General features: G+C 39.9%; 1 protein-coding gene across 1 annotated transcript; it reads right to left on the reverse strand.

The window, feature by feature from the left end:
• Positions 1-4,967: 4,967 nt before the first annotated feature.
• sms (spermine synthase) lies at positions 4,968-17,028 on the reverse strand. The gene is made up of 11 exons (XM_036588664.1): positions 16,856-17,028; positions 15,435-15,555; positions 13,089-13,176; positions 12,592-12,656; positions 12,320-12,495; positions 12,070-12,224; positions 10,612-10,701; positions 9,991-10,105; positions 9,729-9,808; positions 9,512-9,627; positions 4,968-5,922 (listed from the first exon to the last, which is right to left on the reverse strand). The coding sequence occupies exons 1-11, from the start codon at positions 16,899-16,901 to the stop codon at positions 5,892-5,894; spliced, it is 1,083 nt and encodes a 360-aa protein (XP_036444557.1). The 5' UTR covers positions 16,902-17,028; the 3' UTR covers positions 4,968-5,891.
• Positions 17,029-21,391: the final 4,363 nt, after the last annotated feature.

A 21,391-nucleotide genomic window follows, 5' to 3' on the forward strand; every position in this document is an offset into this window, starting at 1 on the left:
GTGTTGCATTGTGGGTAGACGCAGCAAATCGCTGAAGGAGTACTGTGGACCTGAACGACGCTCTACAGCAAATAAAACTACGTTTCCCATAAAGCAGTTCGTTTAGGTCCGCAAAGACGTGCAGCCGCTGAAAAAGGATGACGTAATGGTGTGGTGACGTGCGAAAAGTCTCAAACCCCACCACCGCCACCCCCAGATTTGCCCCACCATTTTAATCAGAGGCTTCCCCCATCCCGCCACAGCGAAGCGTTCCGTCAAATTCGAGCCACGTTTGGTCAATACTGGTCCACATTCTGAATTAGTCGTACATGAGACTGCTGAATAGCAGCTAATCTTTAATACAAATCAGCAGAGGGCTCTTCTGACATAAAATAACAAATCTAAACACCAACCAAATAAATAATAGTATATGTTTAGATATTATGTTACTGGTGCCTTTTATAAAAATTTAATATCGCAATTATTATCTAACCCTTTTTCACGGTTTATAATACTATCATGAATTTTATTAAGAAAAAAAAACACCACATGTATGAAATATTGTAGCGTATTCTGCTACTGGCTTGTTTTGCTGTGGGCGCGTGGGAGGCATGGCCATGCAGAGCGACTGTGCAAGGAGGCTCTTGGGAAGCACCGCGTTTGCAGTTGGAGAGACTTTTATTATAAATTAGATGTGCACATGTTGTTTGTGCCATTCTGTGCCCCTGTGGGGTAGTTGATGCGGTGTTAGTGCCTGTTCCCAAATGAAAGTGTGTAGCTAAGTGTCCTGCCTGCTATCTTGGCCATTTCAGCAGTGCTAAGCACAAGTTGTCCCTTGCTGCATGTGGCCTTAAAACGACAATGTTTCCTACGTCTTCTTTTTCACTGATGCCACACTGGTGTCAAAAATGGAATAGCACCCTACAGCAGCCTGGAGAGGAATGGTGCTTACACAAACTCGAGGGTGAACGGTAGATAAAACGAGGGCAAGGACTGCAGAAAGATAAGCAGCGTGGTGAGGATGTGTAGTAGAAGAGGCACCGCGGCAAAGCTCATCAGCAAAGCCCGGTAGGAGGACAGCAAAAGAGGCAGAAGCAAGGATGCAGGATGGTGGCTGGTGAGGATCTGCCAGGGAAGCAGCATAGCACCCTGGCAACATTGACCATAGCTTTGAGCTGGCGTTGGAGCTGAATACAATAGTTCAGCAAGCATATCTCGCATTTGAGAAGGCAGCGCAGGAAGACCGGACCCTGGATGTGCTGCTGCCAGAGAAGCAGGGATGGCTTGTGCAGTTGGCCACACCGACTAGCCTTTAAGCCATCATAGTGCAAGATAAGAGTAGAACCTCGCTTGGGGTGGAGAACTTAGCGCTCAGTGTCTCTGCTGCAGCATGTGTGTTTTCCGGGACAGTGGACGTTCCAAAACCTCTGCTGCGAAGGGACCATGGACTAGGGAGCAGTGTCTCCCAGTGCACCCCAAGGCCTCTTGAACTCTGTGAGGTTGCTGGGATGGCTCACTTTGAAGGTGAGCTATGTAGCATTCAGCTACTGGTTTGCTGTGGGTGTGCAGTAGGCGTGGCTACGCAGAGTGGCCGTGTGAGGAGGCTCTTGGGGAGCGCTGTGTTCATGGTAGGAGAGACTTTTATTCTAAATAAGTTGTTGCTGTTAGCTAAAAGATGTGTTCGCTTTGTTTGTGCTGTTCTGTGCTGGGCTACCATCAGGTGAAAGTCTATGGCTAGAAGTGATCTGCCTGCTGTCTCGGCTGTTTGAGCAGCACTGAGAGGCGGTGATCCCTTCCTGTTCAATAAAAGAACATTCGCCTTTAAAGCGTAAAGTTTTCTGCGTCTTATTTTTTTGTTATGTAGCGTCATTTTTTTAAGAGCAATAATGTGTCAGTGTTTATTTTATCTCTATTTGTGTCTTAAAAAAAGCTTTCCCTGGTGGCTGTTTGTAAGACGGCACATACATTTCTCTAATCCTGTTTTATGGGTAATCATGGATGTCACACGTTTGTGTTTTCCTTGGATGTTTCCAGGATGGGTGGTAGACTCTCAGTGTGTCCCAATTCAGGGGCTGGATCCTTTGAAGGACACGGTCTACGAAGGCATGTCCTTTGAAGGCTGCTTAGACGCGTGAACCGAAATGAGATGGTTTTCTGTTTGCGTCACAGCACCGCTGTTCCCGCCCTTACTGCTGCGTCACGAAACGCCGCTCCTGTTCTTTTCAAGTTCTTTTAAAGTTTTTTAAAGAAGCCAGAAACTTTAAATTTTTTTAACATTTATTAGAGCTGGAGATGCTTCACTGATGAGAGAGTTTTTTTTTACATTCGTATTCCCAGCTATTCGCCTCGGTTTAAACCCAGTGAACTCTTCAGCAGTCGTTCGCTTCTCTGCTGATGCTGCCATGTTCTTGAATCTCCGCCAGCACGCAATGGACCTCGGGATATGTTGGTTGGCATAGGATCCACCCAATGGGTCCTTTGCTGCCACATATGAAGGAGCCTTTCAAATGGGACAGCCTAGTCGCGCCGCTGTGACGCAGTTGGCCTTCAAATGCAGCCTCCGAAGGATGCAGCCCCTGAATTGGGACACAGCTCACATCTGGCACATACAATATTGTGGCGTCAGAGCACGGACTCCGTGTTTCATGGAGAACTCAAGGGGTGTGGCATGCAAAGTAGCGACTGCACGCGCCCCCTCCCCTAGTGTTAAAAAACACATTTGTTGTAGTCGGTTTGTTAGTTGGAGATGTGTTTACGTGTTGGTTGTGTTTATTATGCTATGTTGTGTCTGTCATGTAAGAACAAAAAGTTGAAACAGCAGGGAGCAGGGAAAACACTAAAATATGCAGAGCAGTGCGTCTCCAGGACCAGGCCTGGGACACACATCGAGGCTCACAGTATTTCCCCTAAACTGTACTACACAGGCATGGCGCACGATAAGGCACACAAGAAATTTCTCCATCGTGTCCAATAGGTTATGGATATAACATTAGTGCTGCTAAGCTTACAAATATGGGGCACAATAAGTCTGTGGTATACCTGTCATCAATGTAAGCCACTGCCACTGAAACCGAAGCCAGGCTGTTTACGCTGCCGGGAGACGCCACTGTCAATCATTTTGCGTTCTGACATGCAGTTGAGAGCAGGCAGCAGCTCTGAATTTTTGGAGTATTTATCTAGTATTAATTTGTATTATGTATAATTTTTTTAATATAACACTGGTAAACGCTTTTTCCATGGCATATCTTTACTATTAAAGCAATTTTAATATTTGAAACCATGCTGACAGGGGATTTAATAAAGCAGAATTTGTAAAAACTCAGTAAATTAAAATTGGTGAAATTCCACTTTAATTTACCTCCCAAGATACAAAAAGTAAAGGAAAATTTGTTTATTCTTGTCTTTATTCTTGTTTTTTGTAATTTCAGGTTGACTGTCATCTTCCCTATTATTTGACGAAAGTAGTTTAGTTTTGCTAGATTTGGAACATCAAAGAAATTTCCTACCATCACCAGTGAATATATACAGAATGCATGATATGTCAGGTGCTAAACAAAAGAAAGACGATAAAAAAGAGCAAAGGCATGAAAATGTGAGGAATGTGTGGTTTATGTTTTATAAACCTAATGATCAATCTATAACACTAATATTACAATTTACAGATGCCTAGTCAATAAAATAATAACCAAACTTCAGTAGTTAAATCAGTTTATATTCCATCACAGATATGTAGCTGTTCGTAATGACAAAGTTTGTTCCTCAGTGAAACACTCTGATCCAACAACATTTAGTGCAGTTAGCTAGTTTGACCACTGAGTGGCACTGTGTCAGAACGCTTTTCTGTCACACTGCTCTTAAACTCAGATGCCGTGTCACTGTGTGGAAGAGCACCCTTTATAATTGTGATGAGTCTATAATTTCATGTGTAATTTACTGCCATGTGTAATGTTTGCACATGGTAGCTGTGCATTGTTCTAGGCTGAGGTGCGTTTATGTTTGTAGTTGGAGATGTGTTTACGTGTTGGTTGTGTTTATTGTTCCCTGTTGTGGGTGAGTTAGTATGCTTTAGTGTTCACCATCAGTAGGTGGTGTATGGTTTAGGATTAAAGAAATAAGAGCAAAGAGTCAAAATAAAGCTGCATTATGGTCATGAACATCGAGTTGTCTACACTCACGCTTCAATATAAGGGACTGCGCTGTGACCGTTACCGTGCGCTGTGAAGGTACTCAGAACAATAACACACTAAGGGCTATATTTCCAGCTGCAGATTAATCCTAATCCTACACTAAAAAGAATTTCCAATGGAGATTCACCACTGGCACCGCAATTTAGTCCGAGACCCATAATCCATAGACCTAAAGCAGCTGTACAAACATCAATAAGAGGTCGGAGCACTGCGCAGTGGATGTGCGGGAGGTGTGGTCATGCAGAGCGTCGACGCGCAGAGCACCACGGGAGCGCCGGACTCTTTAAATGTGTAAATAAGTTGTGTTTCGGTCGAAGATGTGCACGTTATTTGTGCTAATCTGTGTTCCTCTCTTATTTACTATGACTTTTGTGACAGGAACATGACTCCTACTTTGAGAAGCTTCATCAATACAGGCCCTGTTCTGATTGGCTGTCCTGCATTGTGCCTTGTTTCAAAAAGCTGTCTGGACTAAAACACTCCTTATAACTTCGTCACGTAAGGGCGGAGCTAAAGTGCTGTAGGCTGAATAGACAGATATGTGTAAATTCAAAATAGGATGATTTGGTAGCTTTCTGTCCATATATGGCCTGTGAACGGTAGGTTTTTAAACTTTAACACTGTTTACATATTACATTTAACAATTTTATTTAAAAAAAAAAAATTGGATATTTTGGTTTTCCCTGATATGGACCCCTTTTGTCATTGGAAGCTACAATGAATCGTTACTTTTTTGCAATTGCAATGCCCCCCATATACATCATATCTGTGTTCAATGAAGAGACAAGCCTGAGACCAGGACATTTTCTCTCCAAGTTGCTTTAATAGTTGTTTACCACTCTCATGAACAGAAGGTATTTTCAGGGCGGGATTACTGGTATTTGGTGAAACAAAATCAAATAAATAATATCAACGAAGCACCTTAATATGGATCAAAGGCATGAATGCAAATAAATGTGAACTACATTCAGTAAAAACCTTTCTTTCAAGCACATCCGTCAAAGAAAATTCAAATGAGAAATGTAAAAACTTTCATATTTTGAAGGCTCTAATTATATAAAAAAAAACCATTCACAGTTTAGCAAAATAAAACAAGCATGAAATCTGCCACTGCAGGAATCTTTTTTCCCTTTTAAAACATATTTAGACGCTTCTATTTGGATAGGTAGGACCATCCCGGTACAATCCCAGCAACCCAGAATGCAACACTGTTATTAAACTTCCCGTGGGTCAAATCACACTCAAACCACAGTAACAAAAGGAAGCCAAAAAATCAAAACTCACGAACATCAGTGGAGCTACAGTAAAATACATAATTTATCATAAAATCAGAATCTGAAAGCTAGTTGTCTGCTATTTTCTCAACTAGGAGACAGCTCGTCTTCAGAGGCAGGAGGCAGAGAGGATGCTGAGTCACCCTCCAGGCTTCAGTGTCATCAGCAGCGTTCCACTCACACACTGCACCACAGCGCTCCCTGGAGGGTCCAAGCAGAACAACCCCACAAACAAACAAACCATTAAAACAAAACAAAACAAAAATACAATCTCTGTGTGATTTTACACATAAAATAAGAAACGTGTGTCTAAAAAAAAGGAGGGGATGTTTATTGGGGCGTGGAGGGACAGTAAAAACAGTGCATGGAGAGATGCGTGCATGTCTCCCCTCAGTGCATCGGAGGGTGAGTCTTCACATTCCGGCAGGCTGGGCTCGGAGGGGTAGGGGCATTACTTCTTCCAGATGGTGTAGAACACCCACCTGAGTCAATTCATTAAGGATGAATTCCAACAGATGAGAGCTTATACTTGTACTGAGTAATTTAGTGCTTTAGTAAATGACCACAGTGCCATCAAAAAGGGGAGCAACCAGGTATGCTTTCTGGGCCCTGGACTGGGTTTTAATGCAGAATTCCACAGATTTTCAAAATGTTTGCGTAATGCAGTCACTGAGATGTAAAAAAAGTATGATCTTAAATGGTTCATTGTAGAGTAACTTGCCCACTCAAACGATCTGAGCTGGGCAGAACTAAATTTGGCACAGGTGATGCCAAATCTTCCAAAGTATCAATCAGAGTTAGCAGTGTGTATACACCGGCTACTCACGTTTTCTCCCTCTTATAAAGTGACTGCCCTCCTGCTGCCCGGAGTCTCAGCCAAAACTCAGAGCAAGTAGGTCATTTAAGCTTTTCTAAACTTGTTAACAGTGCTTCTCATGTAAGAATAAAAAGTTGAAACAGCAGGGAGCAGGGAAAACTAAAATATGCAGAGCAGTGCATCTCCAGGACCAGGCCTGGGAAACACATCGAGGCATTTCCCCTAAACTGTACTACACAGGCATGGCGCACGATAAGGCACACAAGAAATTTCTCCACTGTGTCCAATAGGTTATGGATATAACATTAGTGCTGCTAAGTTTTCAAATATGGGGCACAATAAGAGTGTAAAGAGTAGATAAATTGGAGTATTTATCTAGTATTAATTTGTATTATGTATAATTTTTTTAATATAACACTGGTAAATGCTTTTTCCATGGCATATCTTTACTATTAAAGCAAAAATTGTAATATTTGAAACCATGTTGACAGGGGATTTAATTTAATTTGTGAAAAATCAGTAAATGAAAATTGGTGAAATTCCACTTTAATTTACCTCCCAAGATACAAAAAGTAAAGGAAAATTTGTTTATTCTTGTCTTTATTCTTGTTTTTTGTAATTTCAGGTTGACTGTCATCTTCCCTGTTATTTGACGAAAGTAGTTTAGTTTTGCTAGATTTGGAACATCAAAGAAATTTCCTACCATCACCAGTGAATATATACAGAATGCATGATATGTCAGGTGCTAAACAAAAGAAAGATGATAAAAAAGAGCAAAAGCATGAAAATGTGAGGAATGTGTGGTTTATGTTTTGAACACCTAATGATCAATCTATAACACTAATATTACAATTTACAGATGCCTAGTCAATAAAATAATAACCAAACTTCAGTAGTTAAATCAGTTTATATTTCATCACAGATATGTAGCTGTTCGTAATGACAAAGTTTGTTCCTCAGTGAAACACTCTGATCCAACAACATTTAGTGCAGTTAGCTAGTTTGACCACTGAGTGGCACTGTGTCAGAACGCTTTTCTGTCACACTGCTCTTAAACTCAGATGCCGTGTCACTGTGTGGAAGAGCACCCTTTATAATTGTGATGAGTCTATAATTTCATGTGTAATTTACTGCCATGTGTAATGTTTGCACATGGTAACTGAGCATTGTTCTAGGCTGAGGTGCGTTTATGTTTGTATGGGTTACTATGGGAGGATGTTGGTGGGAGGGGTGAGGTATTTTTGTCTCAGACCTGGTAACTTGACAACGCCCTGACTGTCCATGCAGTACATGTACACTCTTAAAAACAAAAGGTGCCAAAAAAGATTATTTGGAGCAATGCCACAGAAGAACCATTTTTGGTTCCATAAAGCCATCTAACCCAAATGTGGTCCTGGAGAATCCCCTTCCCTGCACATTGTAATGCTCTTCCTGCTGTAACACTTCCACTTCAACTTAGAAAGTGGCTGGTAGTGAACTGATAAGTTGACCAATTGTGCTGAGAGCAGGGAAAACACTAAAATGTCCTGAGCAGTGTGTCTCCAAGATCAGGATTGGGAAAGACTTCCATTGATAACTAAACAGTTCTTTAATGAACCATTTATGTAAATGAGATGTGAGTGTGGAGAACCTCTTTATAATTAAAAAATCCTCCACATGATGTAAAGGTTTTATATCAATTAATTCCACTGCTACTGCTTTTAGAGGTGGGAATCTCTGAGCACCTAATGATTCGATTTGATTTCAATTCTCGGCGCCAAGGTGAGATCATAAAAATTTTTTGATGAATCTCAATTGTTGATTTCTGTAGCATACATTATATTGTTTTTATATTGTAACATATGCTAACTAATTTATTGAAAGGCTTTCATCATATAAATCACATATTAAACAATATAACATTTTGAATGTTGACTTCAAAATGTTATATTTTTATAGTGCAGTCATGGCTGTTTCTTCTCTTTAAATGACACACACAAAAGCAATCTGCATGCTGATAGTGCCACCCCCCAGTTAAACTTTAGCTTGCCACACGTGATCTGTTGGAGTAAACTAGTGAGTCGCATTCACATGCTTACATATTTAGAAAAAAAATACGTGTTTCCTGTAGTTACAGCGGTGTCACTGTGGAATCCAGCTACAGATACCCGTGGACAACCTTTAAGTATATTTTCATAATTTTATAACTCGTCTGAACCATCAGGATGAAAAATGCTGATAATTTTCTTCAGACAGTAGTACTCTAGAAATCCACACCATGCTTTTTACTTTCTATGTTGCAGCTTTACAGTTAATATTTCAGTAAACATTTCTAGTTAAAAAGTCTAAATCTGAATATTACTGGATTAGCTTGTTAGCTGGTTAGCATCTCCTGAGCTGGCTGTTAAAAAGGCTGCATTCTTGTGTAGGTAACGTTTACTATCGTTTCAAGCCTTTTCCTATATATGGGTTAAATTTGTCACCAAATTATAGTGGCAAACGTGCATGCATAAGTGACACCCTACGTTTTTTCTTCCTTCATCCACTGCCACTGCTCGCCAGCCCTCTGGACCGGCTTGACCACCATCAAGCTCCATGCTGTACTACGCCGTGCAAACCTCACCCTCACAACCTGACCCCAATGATGCTGATGCTGCCGCTGCTGCTGCTGCATGAACTAAACTAATCAAATTAATCACTGCTCCACCTGTTTTCCGTTTTTGTACTAACAATGTTTACTATCCGGTGTCGACCAGAGGAGAATGGGTTCCCCTTCTGAGTCTTGGTTCCTCTCAAGGTTTCTTCCTGTTCCTAGGGAGTTTTTCCTTGCCACTGTCGCTACTGGCTTGCTCATGGGGGCTTGGACCCTGAATTCCTTGTAAAGCTGCTTTGTGACAACACCTGTTGTAAAAAGCGCTATATAAATAAACTTTACTTACTTACTTACTTACTTCAGGCTGAGCTGCGCAAAAGTATCCTACTTTATAAAGTCTCTGGCCGCACATGAATTTAGTTTACAGTAGGGGGAAATGCAGAGCCTACATAAAAATCCACATATGCAGTTTTGTAAATTGGTTCAGAATCTTTCGAAACAGAATCAATACATCCAAGGATCAACCATTTTCCCACCCATAATTCCTTTAGGCTAATGTGCAGGACTAATAATGACGCAGTATGCATGCCATCTGATGTATAATTGTTCAGAAATCATCCCGGCTCATATTCATGTGGCAAATACAAGCGACTGTGGCATAGGAGATTATTTCAAAGGATACAGCTCCATGTAGGAAGGAACACACACCACTTCTTTGGAGAAGTCAACTTTGCATGAAAGCCTTCCCAGCAGCTTCTCATACTCACTAAGCGCCTCAGTGAGGTTCACACAGTTACCCTGCCGGAAGAGCATCAGAAGAGGTTAGTAATTTCAGAAGAAAGAAAAACAAAAAACACAAACAGCAGTCATCCACAATAACCTCTGAGTAAGCCTCTCACCTGTGTGTAGTACTTCCCATTAGGTCGGAGAACTTTGATTGATAGGTCAAGAATGAGCCTCAGAAATTCCCACGTTGACTCTGAAAAGATGTTTTAATTCATCAATTTATAAAATGCTCGTCACACTGAGAACAACTGAGAATACATCAAACTGTATTGCAGACAAGGCTGAAATTATTGCTTAATTTTACAATTTGAATGTTCTTGTGGCTTGGATGATATGAGGCCTATGTGCAAAAAGAGCATAAATATCAACACCAACCTTCTTCAGGTGCTGTAGAGATAGGGACTGCTGTTAGGTCATTAATGACGTAATCAAACGTCCTTCCCTCTTCTCCAAACTTTTTAAGGACCGGAACACAGTCCTGTACCAGAACCTATGATTGGGAGTGAGTGGCCGAGACAGAAAAAGAGAAACAATTATGACTGTTTAAGTTATAACATAACACTTTTTTGTAATACACATTGCATAAGACCAACCGACTGTTAGTTCTGAAACACTCCTTAGGATTGGAACATCAAGAACTTCCACAAATTGACTGAATGCTGTTTCACAAGCAGGAAAGCAAGTTTCTGTTTACAAGGTCAAATACACAGTAAATATTCACAGTGGCATGGGGAGGTGTGAATGTGGTCATGTGTCAAGAATGCGGATTTTGATAAATACAAACAATACAACAAAGAACCTGAGCTGAGCTTAATAAACAGGCCTTCCCGTGTAATATTTAATATTTAAGGTCAGCAACTGAACAATGAAAACTTCGCTTGCCTACTTATCATCAAACACAATAAATATGGCACATTTCTAACAACATCCAGTTGAATTAATTATCAAAAACAATGAATTAAAAAATCCATCTTTCAAAGCATCTGTCCTCCTTACCTCATAGCAGTCCCCTTTCAAGTTATCCAGTACATTCCCACAAGTCTTCCTCATGTGCCTCCGACATCCGTCAATCACCAGCTGGTCAATGTACATGCTTCATTAAGGAAAGCAAACATAATGTATTCTTTCAACTGCAAATGAGTTAGGGGATGAAAAAGAAGAAGTACTTTATCTATGAATGTGAAATATGTTAAAAGTAGCAAAATCCTAGTTACACTTCTTTGAAAAATACAGGGCAGAGTGGGGCACAACCTAACACATTTTACTTTTTGCTACATAATTTTAAGAGCAAGATTTTTTGGTACAAACATTCTGCACTGCTTCAAGTGAAAAACGTGAACATTGTTTTTAGTGCCTATCATTCGTGAACAATTCAGCCAAAAGTGACACAAGCGAAAATGTTACAACTTACCCCACAGACAGGGTTAAATGTAACAGGTATTATCAATGCAAAAACAATTAATTCAGCACCATTCTGTGGTTTGAGCTGAATACAGTTGTATGCAAAAGTTTGAACACCCCGCTCAAATTACATATTTTGTTGATTTACAAAGAGAAAATAACACATCTTTTACAGGAAACACACTTAAATGTCTTAAATTTCTATTTTTTGCTGAGTACCATACTAGGGAAAAATAAAATATAAGTGGTGCTATAACTTCCACAGGCTACATTTTTTGTTTATGTGTATTTATGAACAGTAATTGTGCACTAAAATGTGCAGAAGTGTGTCCTCTGTAGAGGATGTGTTAACTTATTTTAACTTAGAGAATCAATAAAATGTAACTCACCAGAGGTGCGCAAACTTTTGCATATGACTGGACATAAAAATATATGCATCAAAATAAACATGAACAGTCAAAAGAGGCTGTGTTAAACACTGGTAATGTTCTCTTTTGACCAAAAAAGAGGAGCTAATTTTAGAGTGATAGAACATGAATATATTTTGTTTACATTATATTTATAGTATGTTTTTGACTAATCTGTGCATAAAACCTTCAAAAAATGAACTGTTTAGAATTTATATATTTATATATTAGCCTGGCGAACTCTCACTGTGAGTTACTTACATGTCTTAAATTATGCTATATTACAGCCATCGAAAGAGTGATTAAAATAAGTGTGGATTATGTACACGACTTAGCAATCAAAAACACTTATTATTATTTTTTAAAAATTTACTTTCTTGGTACAAAAATAGCCTTTAGGGTCATTCTTAAGAAATATCTGTCCGATTGCTGTCAAAATTTCCAGAACACGCTGCTATGGGAACATGAGAAGATGGCCAAAATCAAGTTCTACTCAAACCTGTTAAACTATGTAAAAAGTCCATGTTACAGTTTATGTCAGTTGTGTGTTGTTCTTCTATATATCTCAAAGTCAGCACCCTAGATGCTGCCTTGGTGCTTGCATGTATTTTGCCTGCTTAAAGTAAATGGAAGTATAAAAGGATATTTCCACCATGGTGATCATCTTTGGTTTGAGCTTCACTGCTTCACAAAGGATGCCTCCATCTCCTCCACCCAGGATTAGTACCTCCTTCCCAGCATAGCACTCCCTGCCGCTGCCCATGATGGCATGCGTGTAGGGCAAATCGCTCTCCGCCAGATCTACAGGAGTTATTACATAAGCATGTCCACACATTCCTATAGGTTGCATACAAACCAATTTAAGGAACTTGCAAAAGACGGCCAGTGCAACTTACTAACGTCCCCATTGAGGATGAGAATATTGCCAAACTGTTGTGAGTGCATGATTTTGATGTTCTGGTAAGGAGAATCTTTCTCATACACAACTTCATCAATGTCATACTCCACAAGCCTGCCATCAGCTGTGGGCCAGTACCTGTCCACCTCTCCCCCTCGCCGAAGTGCAGGGAGCCTGACCAAAGACACACATACAGACACACATCAACAGTTTGCAATTTATGATGTAGCTTTAGAAATAGAAATTAAAATAAACTCTTTCAAGTCTCACCTCTTGACCCTTTGGATATCTCCATTCAGTACAGTCTTCAGCTTCTTCTCCAGTGCATTCAATAGCTATAAAGTTCAATTCATTCTGTCTTAATTAGTATTAACAGTGTGATGAATAAGTAATAACAAGTAGAGAGAGAATCAATTCTCTCTGATAAAAAGAAAGCAAACAGCAACAATTTATACATAAGGACACTAACAGAGACGTAATCTCTCTGCAGCTTCATGCTATATGATTGCTCATAATTATTATTAAGACAGAGGGAGTGAAAGTTGTTTAGGATTAGTTTTCTATTAATGTTCTTCTTAGAATTATGTTTGGACAAGCATTTGGGATGACAACACAATTAATAACATCAAAGGTGAAAAATCTCAACAGGTTAGGGCCAGTGTATGACCCACATCACCATCTCCCACACAAAAAAAATCTAGGGAAACTATAGCCACACAGGTGGAGAAGGTGCTGAAGCAAGCATCTTATTGGCCTTGATCACTTACATTGTCCATTCGTGCTATATCATCCCCTTCACTACACTGCAGGTCAAAAGTCACCAGACCATGAGAGTGCACTCGCAGGACAGCAAACCTGGCAGAGAACAAAATATTTCAGATTCGAAAGATAAAAATTATAAACATTGAAAGTATTATATAAATACAAAGTCTTTTTGAGAGGTGACATTCAATTGAGGTAGCATTCTGATAAGTATGGCCCTGTTCACATCTGTCTGGATTGATCTGCTCATAAGTAGACAGTGGGATGCATAGCCGTTTACACCTGCCATTACCCTGTTTCTCAAATGCCTCTCCAGCCACCACATTGGATTTCATGACTGGAGGAAGGGTAGTGAGCATTTACTACATCAGTCTCTCACTGCATTTAATGTTAGACAAAAACGTCCCACAAGTCCTTGTTCTTGAAAATGTAGGCACCGTTAAAACAGTTCAGAGGTCATGGATTGCTAATGCAACTTGTAAAACAAACGGGACAAGAGACAAAAAAATAAACAACGCCGCTGCTTTCGTGTGCTGTGATGACACAGATAATCAATATGCGCCCCTGACCACCTCCAAAGGTGGTTTGAGTGATCGGATCACATTGCATGTCCGAGACACATTGCTCCTCGTTTACACCTGTACTTAACACTGTCCACTTATGATCACACAACAAGCATGTTAATCCCAGGTGTAAACTGAGCCAAAGTGCGCGGTAGAGATATACTTTTAAGAAAGATGCTTGCCCATTCATGGCTCTGTAACCGTGCTGAGCACATTTATCACAGACCAGGGGTATATTGCAAAGAAAAATTTCTCAGGTAGGTAAATTAAGCCAGAAGTCAAGACTGTCCAATTGGTGAAGAGCTAAGGGCCATTCTTGTTGGACAATCCTCATTTTTGGCTTCAAGGGGAACTCCACCGATTTTGTTTTTTTAATTTCTGCATTATTAAGTCATTAAGGTGTATACAAAGTCATTCAGAGCAGTTTGATGTGAAATGCATCATTCTAGACAAATGTGCCAAGTCAAAATTGTTCAAAACATTGGTGATGGGAACCAAACAACCAAACTATTCATACCTCAAAGAAAGCTATTACACAAAATGGTTATGAATATGTTGTTTTATAACCGTTTCGACATAAGTTTCTGGGCTACATTTTTTAATCTATTTTGGTTCCGCTATTTTACCATTATCAACATTACATACAGAAACTCAGAAGGCACATGTAGATTCACTGGTCCATGAGAATAGTACATAAAATTTACCATGACCCCTGGCTTTTGTTGCTTTGTAAAATATCCCCTAAGACAGACAAAGACCTGACCTAGGCTTTTCTTCACACTAAAGATGATAAGATACCACTTTTTCTTTTCCAATACAAATACCAATACTGAAACCATAAGCTATTTTTAATTGAATCGCTTCACTAAAGGTGAGCATCTAAAAGTGGGCATCATGCTTAACCTACTTAAACACTCTATGAGGCCACAGGATTCATTCCTTTTTTCTCTCTAATATCTGATCCAGCAATTTCTGCTAATATTGTTCCGACAACGATAGCCAGTAGCAAGCTGGAGTCCTGACAGAGCATCAGACCCAGAGTAACCACCACTACTGTTATGCAAAGATGGTACTGGGCACAGAGAATTTTGCCCCAAAGTGATATGTGGTCCTGCCCAGGCCAGCTTCATCCCAGCTTAGGCCAATACAAAGGCCCACCAGCTGTGTTTACCACGAGCCACACACAAAACAGGAAGTGTGTGCCAAAGCCCTTAGCTCAGATTCACAAAGCCACTGAAATGGCCCTGCGCTCATCGAACGGGGCCCATTGTTGCACAGAGGATGCACTTAACTGGCCAATCAATGGTCATCCTAAAGGGTGTCTGAACACAGGAGCACACCTGGCGTTTTCAGTGGGGGGACCAGGGGGGACATTTGTGCACTCAGGCATGGATGCGCTCATCATTATTGTCTAACTCTGGACAGTTAGCTTCAACATTTTGCTTAGCTGTTACAGGAAAAACCCTCCGTGGAATGGCTGAAAATATTTCCGCCTGACCTTTTACACTGACCCATGACTCATCACTGAGAAATTAAACATTTAACCAAATGAAATATTTAAGTAGATTTGAGGGAGCTTATATGTCACACAAATGAGCAGTTAAGTTTACACAAATGCGTAGTTCCAGTTCGACCTGAATGACTTGCCTTTCTTAAATCTACAGAGACCACAAATCATGACAACTTCTGGGTTTTGAAAAAGGTCTCAGTTCATTCCTCTGAGACTCTAAACCAAAAATTAGACGATTTCATGGTATGGACAGCTGACTGGAGGGTGACGGTACATACCTGCCATTCTTGCCAACAAAGGTGGCCAAGTATCCATGTCCCTCCGTGTCATGGACAGTCTCTGTCATTTCCTGCTCTTGAAATATAGACTGCAGGCCACGCACAGTCTCAGCATGGTCAGCTGGAATGAGAGATGATAAACAGATGGAGAGCATGCCCACAGAGTAATCAGCCTTTCTATTCTGTGACCTCTTTAAGTTTCTCTTAGGAGGGAGATTTAGCGCTGCTGCCTCCCTCACTGACCACAATGGCAATCCCAGTCTCTGATCTTATACTGCCTAATCTCTCTTGTGTACTGTGTCATTGTAGCTGTGGCACAAAATACTGCATCAAAAAAAATAAAATAAAATAAAATAAAAATACACCACATATGTGATGAACTGGGTAGTCACAAAGCTGCATCATTCTCTGAGAACATCAGGCTCAGTTTGCATAGGAAAATAAAGCTTGCTAAAAACATTAGGCTACTCATAAAACGAAATGGTTTTAAAGCATTTGGGCACTTCATACATCATATCACTAACGTCAAATCACTAAAATAGACTTTTACACTCTACTGCCGGTAATCAGTGCGATCTTATATCGGTTTATGATAACCATATTAAGGCAGCTTTCAAAGTCCCCCAGAACAGAAGTCATCCAGGACCCTTCGACACGTACGTGCCAGGCATATGGTAGCACAAAGAAACGGGGCTAGTGGGCAAACCAAATGCTAGAGACTGAGGAAATAAGAAGTAGAGGAAGCCTTAGAGAGTAATGTGATACGACAGCAGACCGTGACCATGCCCTGTACAGGTGTTTCCCTCATATCCCTATGGCAACACACTCGCATCTAAAAATAGAGAGCTGCTTAGCCTCGTATGCTAGTTGCCACAAAGCCAACTCTCGCCTTCCTTTCTTTAATGCACTTACAGTACGGTAGCACTAATTAGGTTACTTTATTAGCACATCCTAGAAACCGCAAATGGAGAAGTGCTTGACAGCTGGAGCAGGGAGGCTGAGTCTGACGAAGTCCCTCACATCATACAGAAGACAGTTTGCTTGCTAGCCCGCTAGCCGAGAGTCATGTCTGTCCATTCAACGCATAATGATGCATAGCCGCAACTGATAGAAGGAGTGAAGCAGACAGACAGACAGAGGACAAGCACGGATAGCCTTAGCACACATGCTAACTTACGTCTGTAAGGTCAACACACAAAACCTACACACACAGGGGGGGTTACGCTCTCTCGCTACGCATATCTCGGGTTATTTTGTCTCGGCTGTCCCTAAAATAGGCCGCCAGGCTGCAGCAGACGTTATTCGCCATATAATACGGCCAGCAGAGGCCCATGTTTCTGCTGCTGCAGAGGAGCAGCATGAGTCTGCCCGCCTGCCTCCTCTTTACCTCGTTCATTCATTCCGTGACGACTTTCTTTTACCTGGCCCACAGAGCTTGAAGTCGAGGGTGTAATGTCGCACTGCCATGATGGGGTAAAGCCGTCTGCCATGCCTGGAAAAGGCAGCCGGTGTGGGGAAAACGGGACGCGTCCGCGGTGACAGAAAGCGAGGAGGACACAGAAGGTGCGACCTAGCTGCTCTGTGTGTGCAGTAGGCTAGGAAGTGGGCGGAGTGGAGCGCAGTGGAGTCTCTCTCTCTCTCTCTCTCTCTCTCTCTCTCTCTCTCTCTCTCTCTCTCTCTCTCTCTCAATTCAATTTAATTCAATTCAAATAACTTTATTGGCATGAATTGTAATGAACAATTGTTGCCAAAGCAATTAAAATATCCTAGTAGAATATGAAGATAATGGTGAAGAAGGAAATAATGTATAAAAGAAAGACTAAAATAATAAAATATTCATATGTACATACACACATATACATACATAAACATACACATTGTAAAATACACACACATCAAATAAATAAATGATACATTTACATGGGATCAGTTTAAGGCGCTGTGTCACTCTGTTCTCTGCGTTTGTGGCAGCTGTAAACATATTTAGCTGATAGTTCAGCACATTCTGGAGTCTCTCCTAAACACACTTGTAACAAATCTTCTGTTTTAGTCATTTTCTCTTTAAATGATGGGATATAAGTTTCAACTGAGCCGATATAATCTTCTCTGAGGTCTTCATATCTGTTACAGGAGGAGAGAAAGTGTAGCTCAGTTTCGATTTGTCCTGAACTGCACTGATTACATATTCGTTCTTCTCTGGGCCTCCAGTGTTTTTTATGGCGCCCTTTTTCTATTTCTAAATTGTGATCACTCAGTCTGTACATTGTTAAGATATTTCTTTCTTTGGGGTTTTTTATTTTGATCAGATAATCTGCTAGTCTGTATTCTCTCTTCAGTAATCTGTAGCATTCTAATTTATTAACTGTGGCAATTTCATTGGTCCAATTGTTGATATATTGTTTTTGGTATATTTTGTGGATCATTCTGATCTGTGTTGGTGAGAGGGTGGACTGGGCTGTGGTGTGTGATGGTGAGATGGTGTACTGGGCTGTGGTGTGTGATGGTGAGAGGGTGAACTGGGCTGTGGTGTGTGATGGTGAGATGGTGTACTGGGCTGTGGTATGTGATGGTGAGAGGGTGAACTGGGCAGTGGTTTGAAGGTGATATTTATCTGTGAGGGGTCTGAGGGGGTCTGTTTCTGGGTGTGTGCGGTTGCTGAGGTACGCTGTGTGGTGGTATGACTCTGGATGTGCCTGTGAGAGGTGATGGCGGAATTTTAAAGCTCGTTTTATCATGGGGAGGGAGAGAGGAAACTCGCCCAGCTCTGCTCTGCACGCCAGATTGGCTGCATTGCGATGTACTTTTAAGATTTCTTTACAAAATTCTAAATGAAATTTTTCTATAGGGGTCGTGTCCCATAATGTGTCTTTTTGATAAATTATTGGTCCCCATACTTCACTGCCATACAAGAGTATGGGTTTAATTACATAATTAAATATTTTTAGCCAAATTTGGATTGGTGGGTTGAGTGTGTTTATTGATCGTTTAATAGTAAAATATACTTTTCTTGCTTTTTCTACTAGTGCATTCATTGTCTTGTTAAAGTTACCAGATGCATTGATTATTAGTCCTAAGTAATTATATTCCATAGTGTGCTGTAATAAAGTCTCGCCAAACGTAAAGTGGAATTTTGATTTGTGTGATCTGGCTTTTTTTTGAAAAATCATTATTTTGGTTTTATTGATGTTGATGTCTAATGCCCAATTTTGACAATAGTCTTCTAATAAGTTTACGTGTTTTTGTAAGCCTTGTGCTGTAGGAGCTAGCAAGACTAAATCATCTGCGTATAAAAGGAATTTTATTTCTTTCTTATTTAGTTCTAATCCTACATTTGATGATTGTTCCAGGGTTGTGGCCAGGTTGTTGATGTATATGTTGAAGAGGGTTGGGGATAAGTTACAGCCTTGATGCACTCCACGTCCTTGTTTGAAGAATTCTGTTCTTTTGTTCCCTAATTTAATTGCGCATTTGTTATCATTATATTTGGATTTAATTAAATCGTAGACTTTTCCTCCTATACCAGTTTGGAGTAATTGGAAGAATAGTCCATTGTGCCAAACAGAATCAAAAGCTTTTTTAAGGTCGACGAAACAAGCAAATATTTTTCCTTTGTTTTGCCGATGGACGTGTTTTTGAATGAGTGTATGCAAGGTGTAAATATGATCTGTTGTCCTGTGTTTCGGTAAGAAGCCGATTTGGCCTTTTGATAGTGCGTTATGTTCCATTAAATATGCTAATAATCTCTTGTTTAGTAAACTACAGAAGACTTTGCCTATATTGCTGTTCACACATACACCTCTGTAGTTATGAGGGTCAAATTTATCACCGCTTTTATATATTGGTGTAATGAGGCCTCTATTCCAGAGCACAGGGAAAATTCCACTTTTGAGCACTAGATTGTACAGTTTTAGGATGGCCAATTGTAATTTAGGACTACTGTGTTTTAACATTTCATTCTTAATATTGTCGATTCCACATGCTTTTCCACTTTTAAGAGCTGTGAGTATTTCTTGTAGCTCTTCTATGGTGATGGGATAATCTAGAGGGCACTGGTTATTTTTTATTGCTGATTCTAATTTGGTAATTTTTTCTGAGATTGTGGCCTGGTTTGAATTTAAATTATTGCATTCTGGATTTTTATAAAGCTCTTCAAAGTATGTTTTCCACGTTTTACCATTTTTCATTGGGGTAGTTTTGGAATGGGCTGTATTGTATTTGTTCCAAAGATTCCAAAAGGAATTTTCATTAATGGCTTTTTCCATTTTACTGAATTCATACTTCATGTATTGCTTTTTTTTAGTGCTAATTAATTTTTTATATTGTTGAAGTGCTTGGAGGTATTCTAGTCTAGCTTGTTGGTCAGTTTGATTTCTGTGTTTTCTATTGGACAATTTTCGTAAGGCTTTCTTTGATATTAAACATTCTGAGTCAAACCACATTTTCTTTGGTTTTTGTTTCGATTTTTTGGTTCTTAATGTCCTTAGTTTTGATAGTTTTGTCAGCTGGTAGAAAACTTTGTTTAGATCATCTGTTGCTAAGTTTATGCCTTTTTTGTTAGTCTTCTAGTTTGTTTCAAGGAACATATCCAGCATTAGCTGGATCTTATCAGAGTCTAAAGCTGCTGTGTAATCAGTGATGCTCTGTTCTGTCCATTTGTATCTTTTTGGGAGAGGGCAGGTATCTTTGTTTTGGCCTTGTTTGTTTTTTTCTTTTGTTGATTCTTTCAAGTATAGTACTATTGGGCTGTGATCTGATAAATGGAGTTGTGGTAAGACTGTGAAAGCATTGATGTGTCCAGGATTCATGTCTGTGATGGCGTAATCTACTACGCTACTGCCCAGTACAGAGCAGTAGGTGAATCTGCCCAGGGAATCTCCTCTCGTCCTGCCATTGACAATGTACAGACCGAGGCTTTTACATAACTGAAGAACATGTTTTCCATGTTTGTTAATTACACTGTCGTAACTTTGTCTCTGAGTTGTTATATTTGTGTGGTAGAAAGGGATTTGTTTAGGTATGTGTGTAATTTCCTCTAAATCAATAAAATCTTGTTCTCTGCCAGTTCTAGCATTTATATCACCGCAGAGCAAAATGTAGCCTAAGTTCTGAAAATGGCTTATTTCCTTTTGAAGGTTTTCAAAGGTGTCTTCTAAATAATAAGGAGAATTTGGTGGAGGTATATTAATTGCACATAAATAGACATCTCTGTCAGTTTCTAACAGATTCATGTTAATTTTGACCCATAGATGGTTTTTACCTTTTTTTATTGGGGTTATAAATGATCTGTATTCTTCTTTATACCACACAAGTATACCACCAGAGTTTCTACCAGTTTTGATATGATTGTGCTTTGTAGGAGGTACGTGTAATTCTATGTAATGGTTTGGGCAGAGAGAATTGATGTGGTTATCCCATGTTTCTTGTAAGATGATTAAATCTCTATTATATACACTATTTACAAAATCTGGATTTGTCAATTTTGAACCAAATGTTGATGAGAATGAACCTTGAATATTCCAACAACTAACTGAAAAAGAAGCCATTGTCAGTCAATTACAGGTATTTCACAAAGAGGTATCTAATCTATAACCTAACCATATGATGAATTAATCACTGTTTTTCGAATAATCCCAAGTGAATTAATAGTAATGACTTATGTATCTGAATTTAAATGAAAAAGATACATATATGTACATATACATATATATATACATACACATACACACATATATACATATATATATATACATATACATACATATATACACATATATAAGTAAAACACTAGTAAGTAGAACTAGTTAAGTAGTTTGTGACAGAGCAGGGTGATAAAGTCTCTTATCTGACTGGACTGTAGCTGGGTGGGTGCAGGTGGAGTTCCTCGGGCCACTATAGCAGCGTAAGTCTCAGGCTGTGGTGCTGAATGAGGGGTGGTCTGAGGCTGTGGTGGCCAGTTG

Source organism: Colossoma macropomum, unplaced genomic scaffold (genome assembly GCF_904425465.1).
Source record: "Colossoma macropomum unplaced genomic scaffold, Colossoma_macropomum, whole genome shotgun sequence".
NCBI classification, from domain to species: domain Eukaryota; kingdom Metazoa; phylum Chordata; class Actinopteri; order Characiformes; family Serrasalmidae; genus Colossoma; species Colossoma macropomum.

Excerpts from the sequence above, each read along its gene's own strand:
- sms (XM_036588664.1), bottom strand. The coding sequence starts at position 16,901 with ATGGCAGTGCGACATTACACCCTCGACTTCAAGCTCTGTGGGCCAG. Across the intron at positions 10,702-12,069 it reads AGATGATCACCATGGTGGAA|ATTGACCAGCTGGTGATTGA; the intron begins ATATCCTTTTAT and ends TGAAGCATGTAC. Across the intron at positions 5,923-9,511 it reads GTTCCTTCCTACATGGAGCT|GTGGGTGTTCTACACCATCT; the intron begins GTATCCTTTGAA and ends GAATTGACTCAG.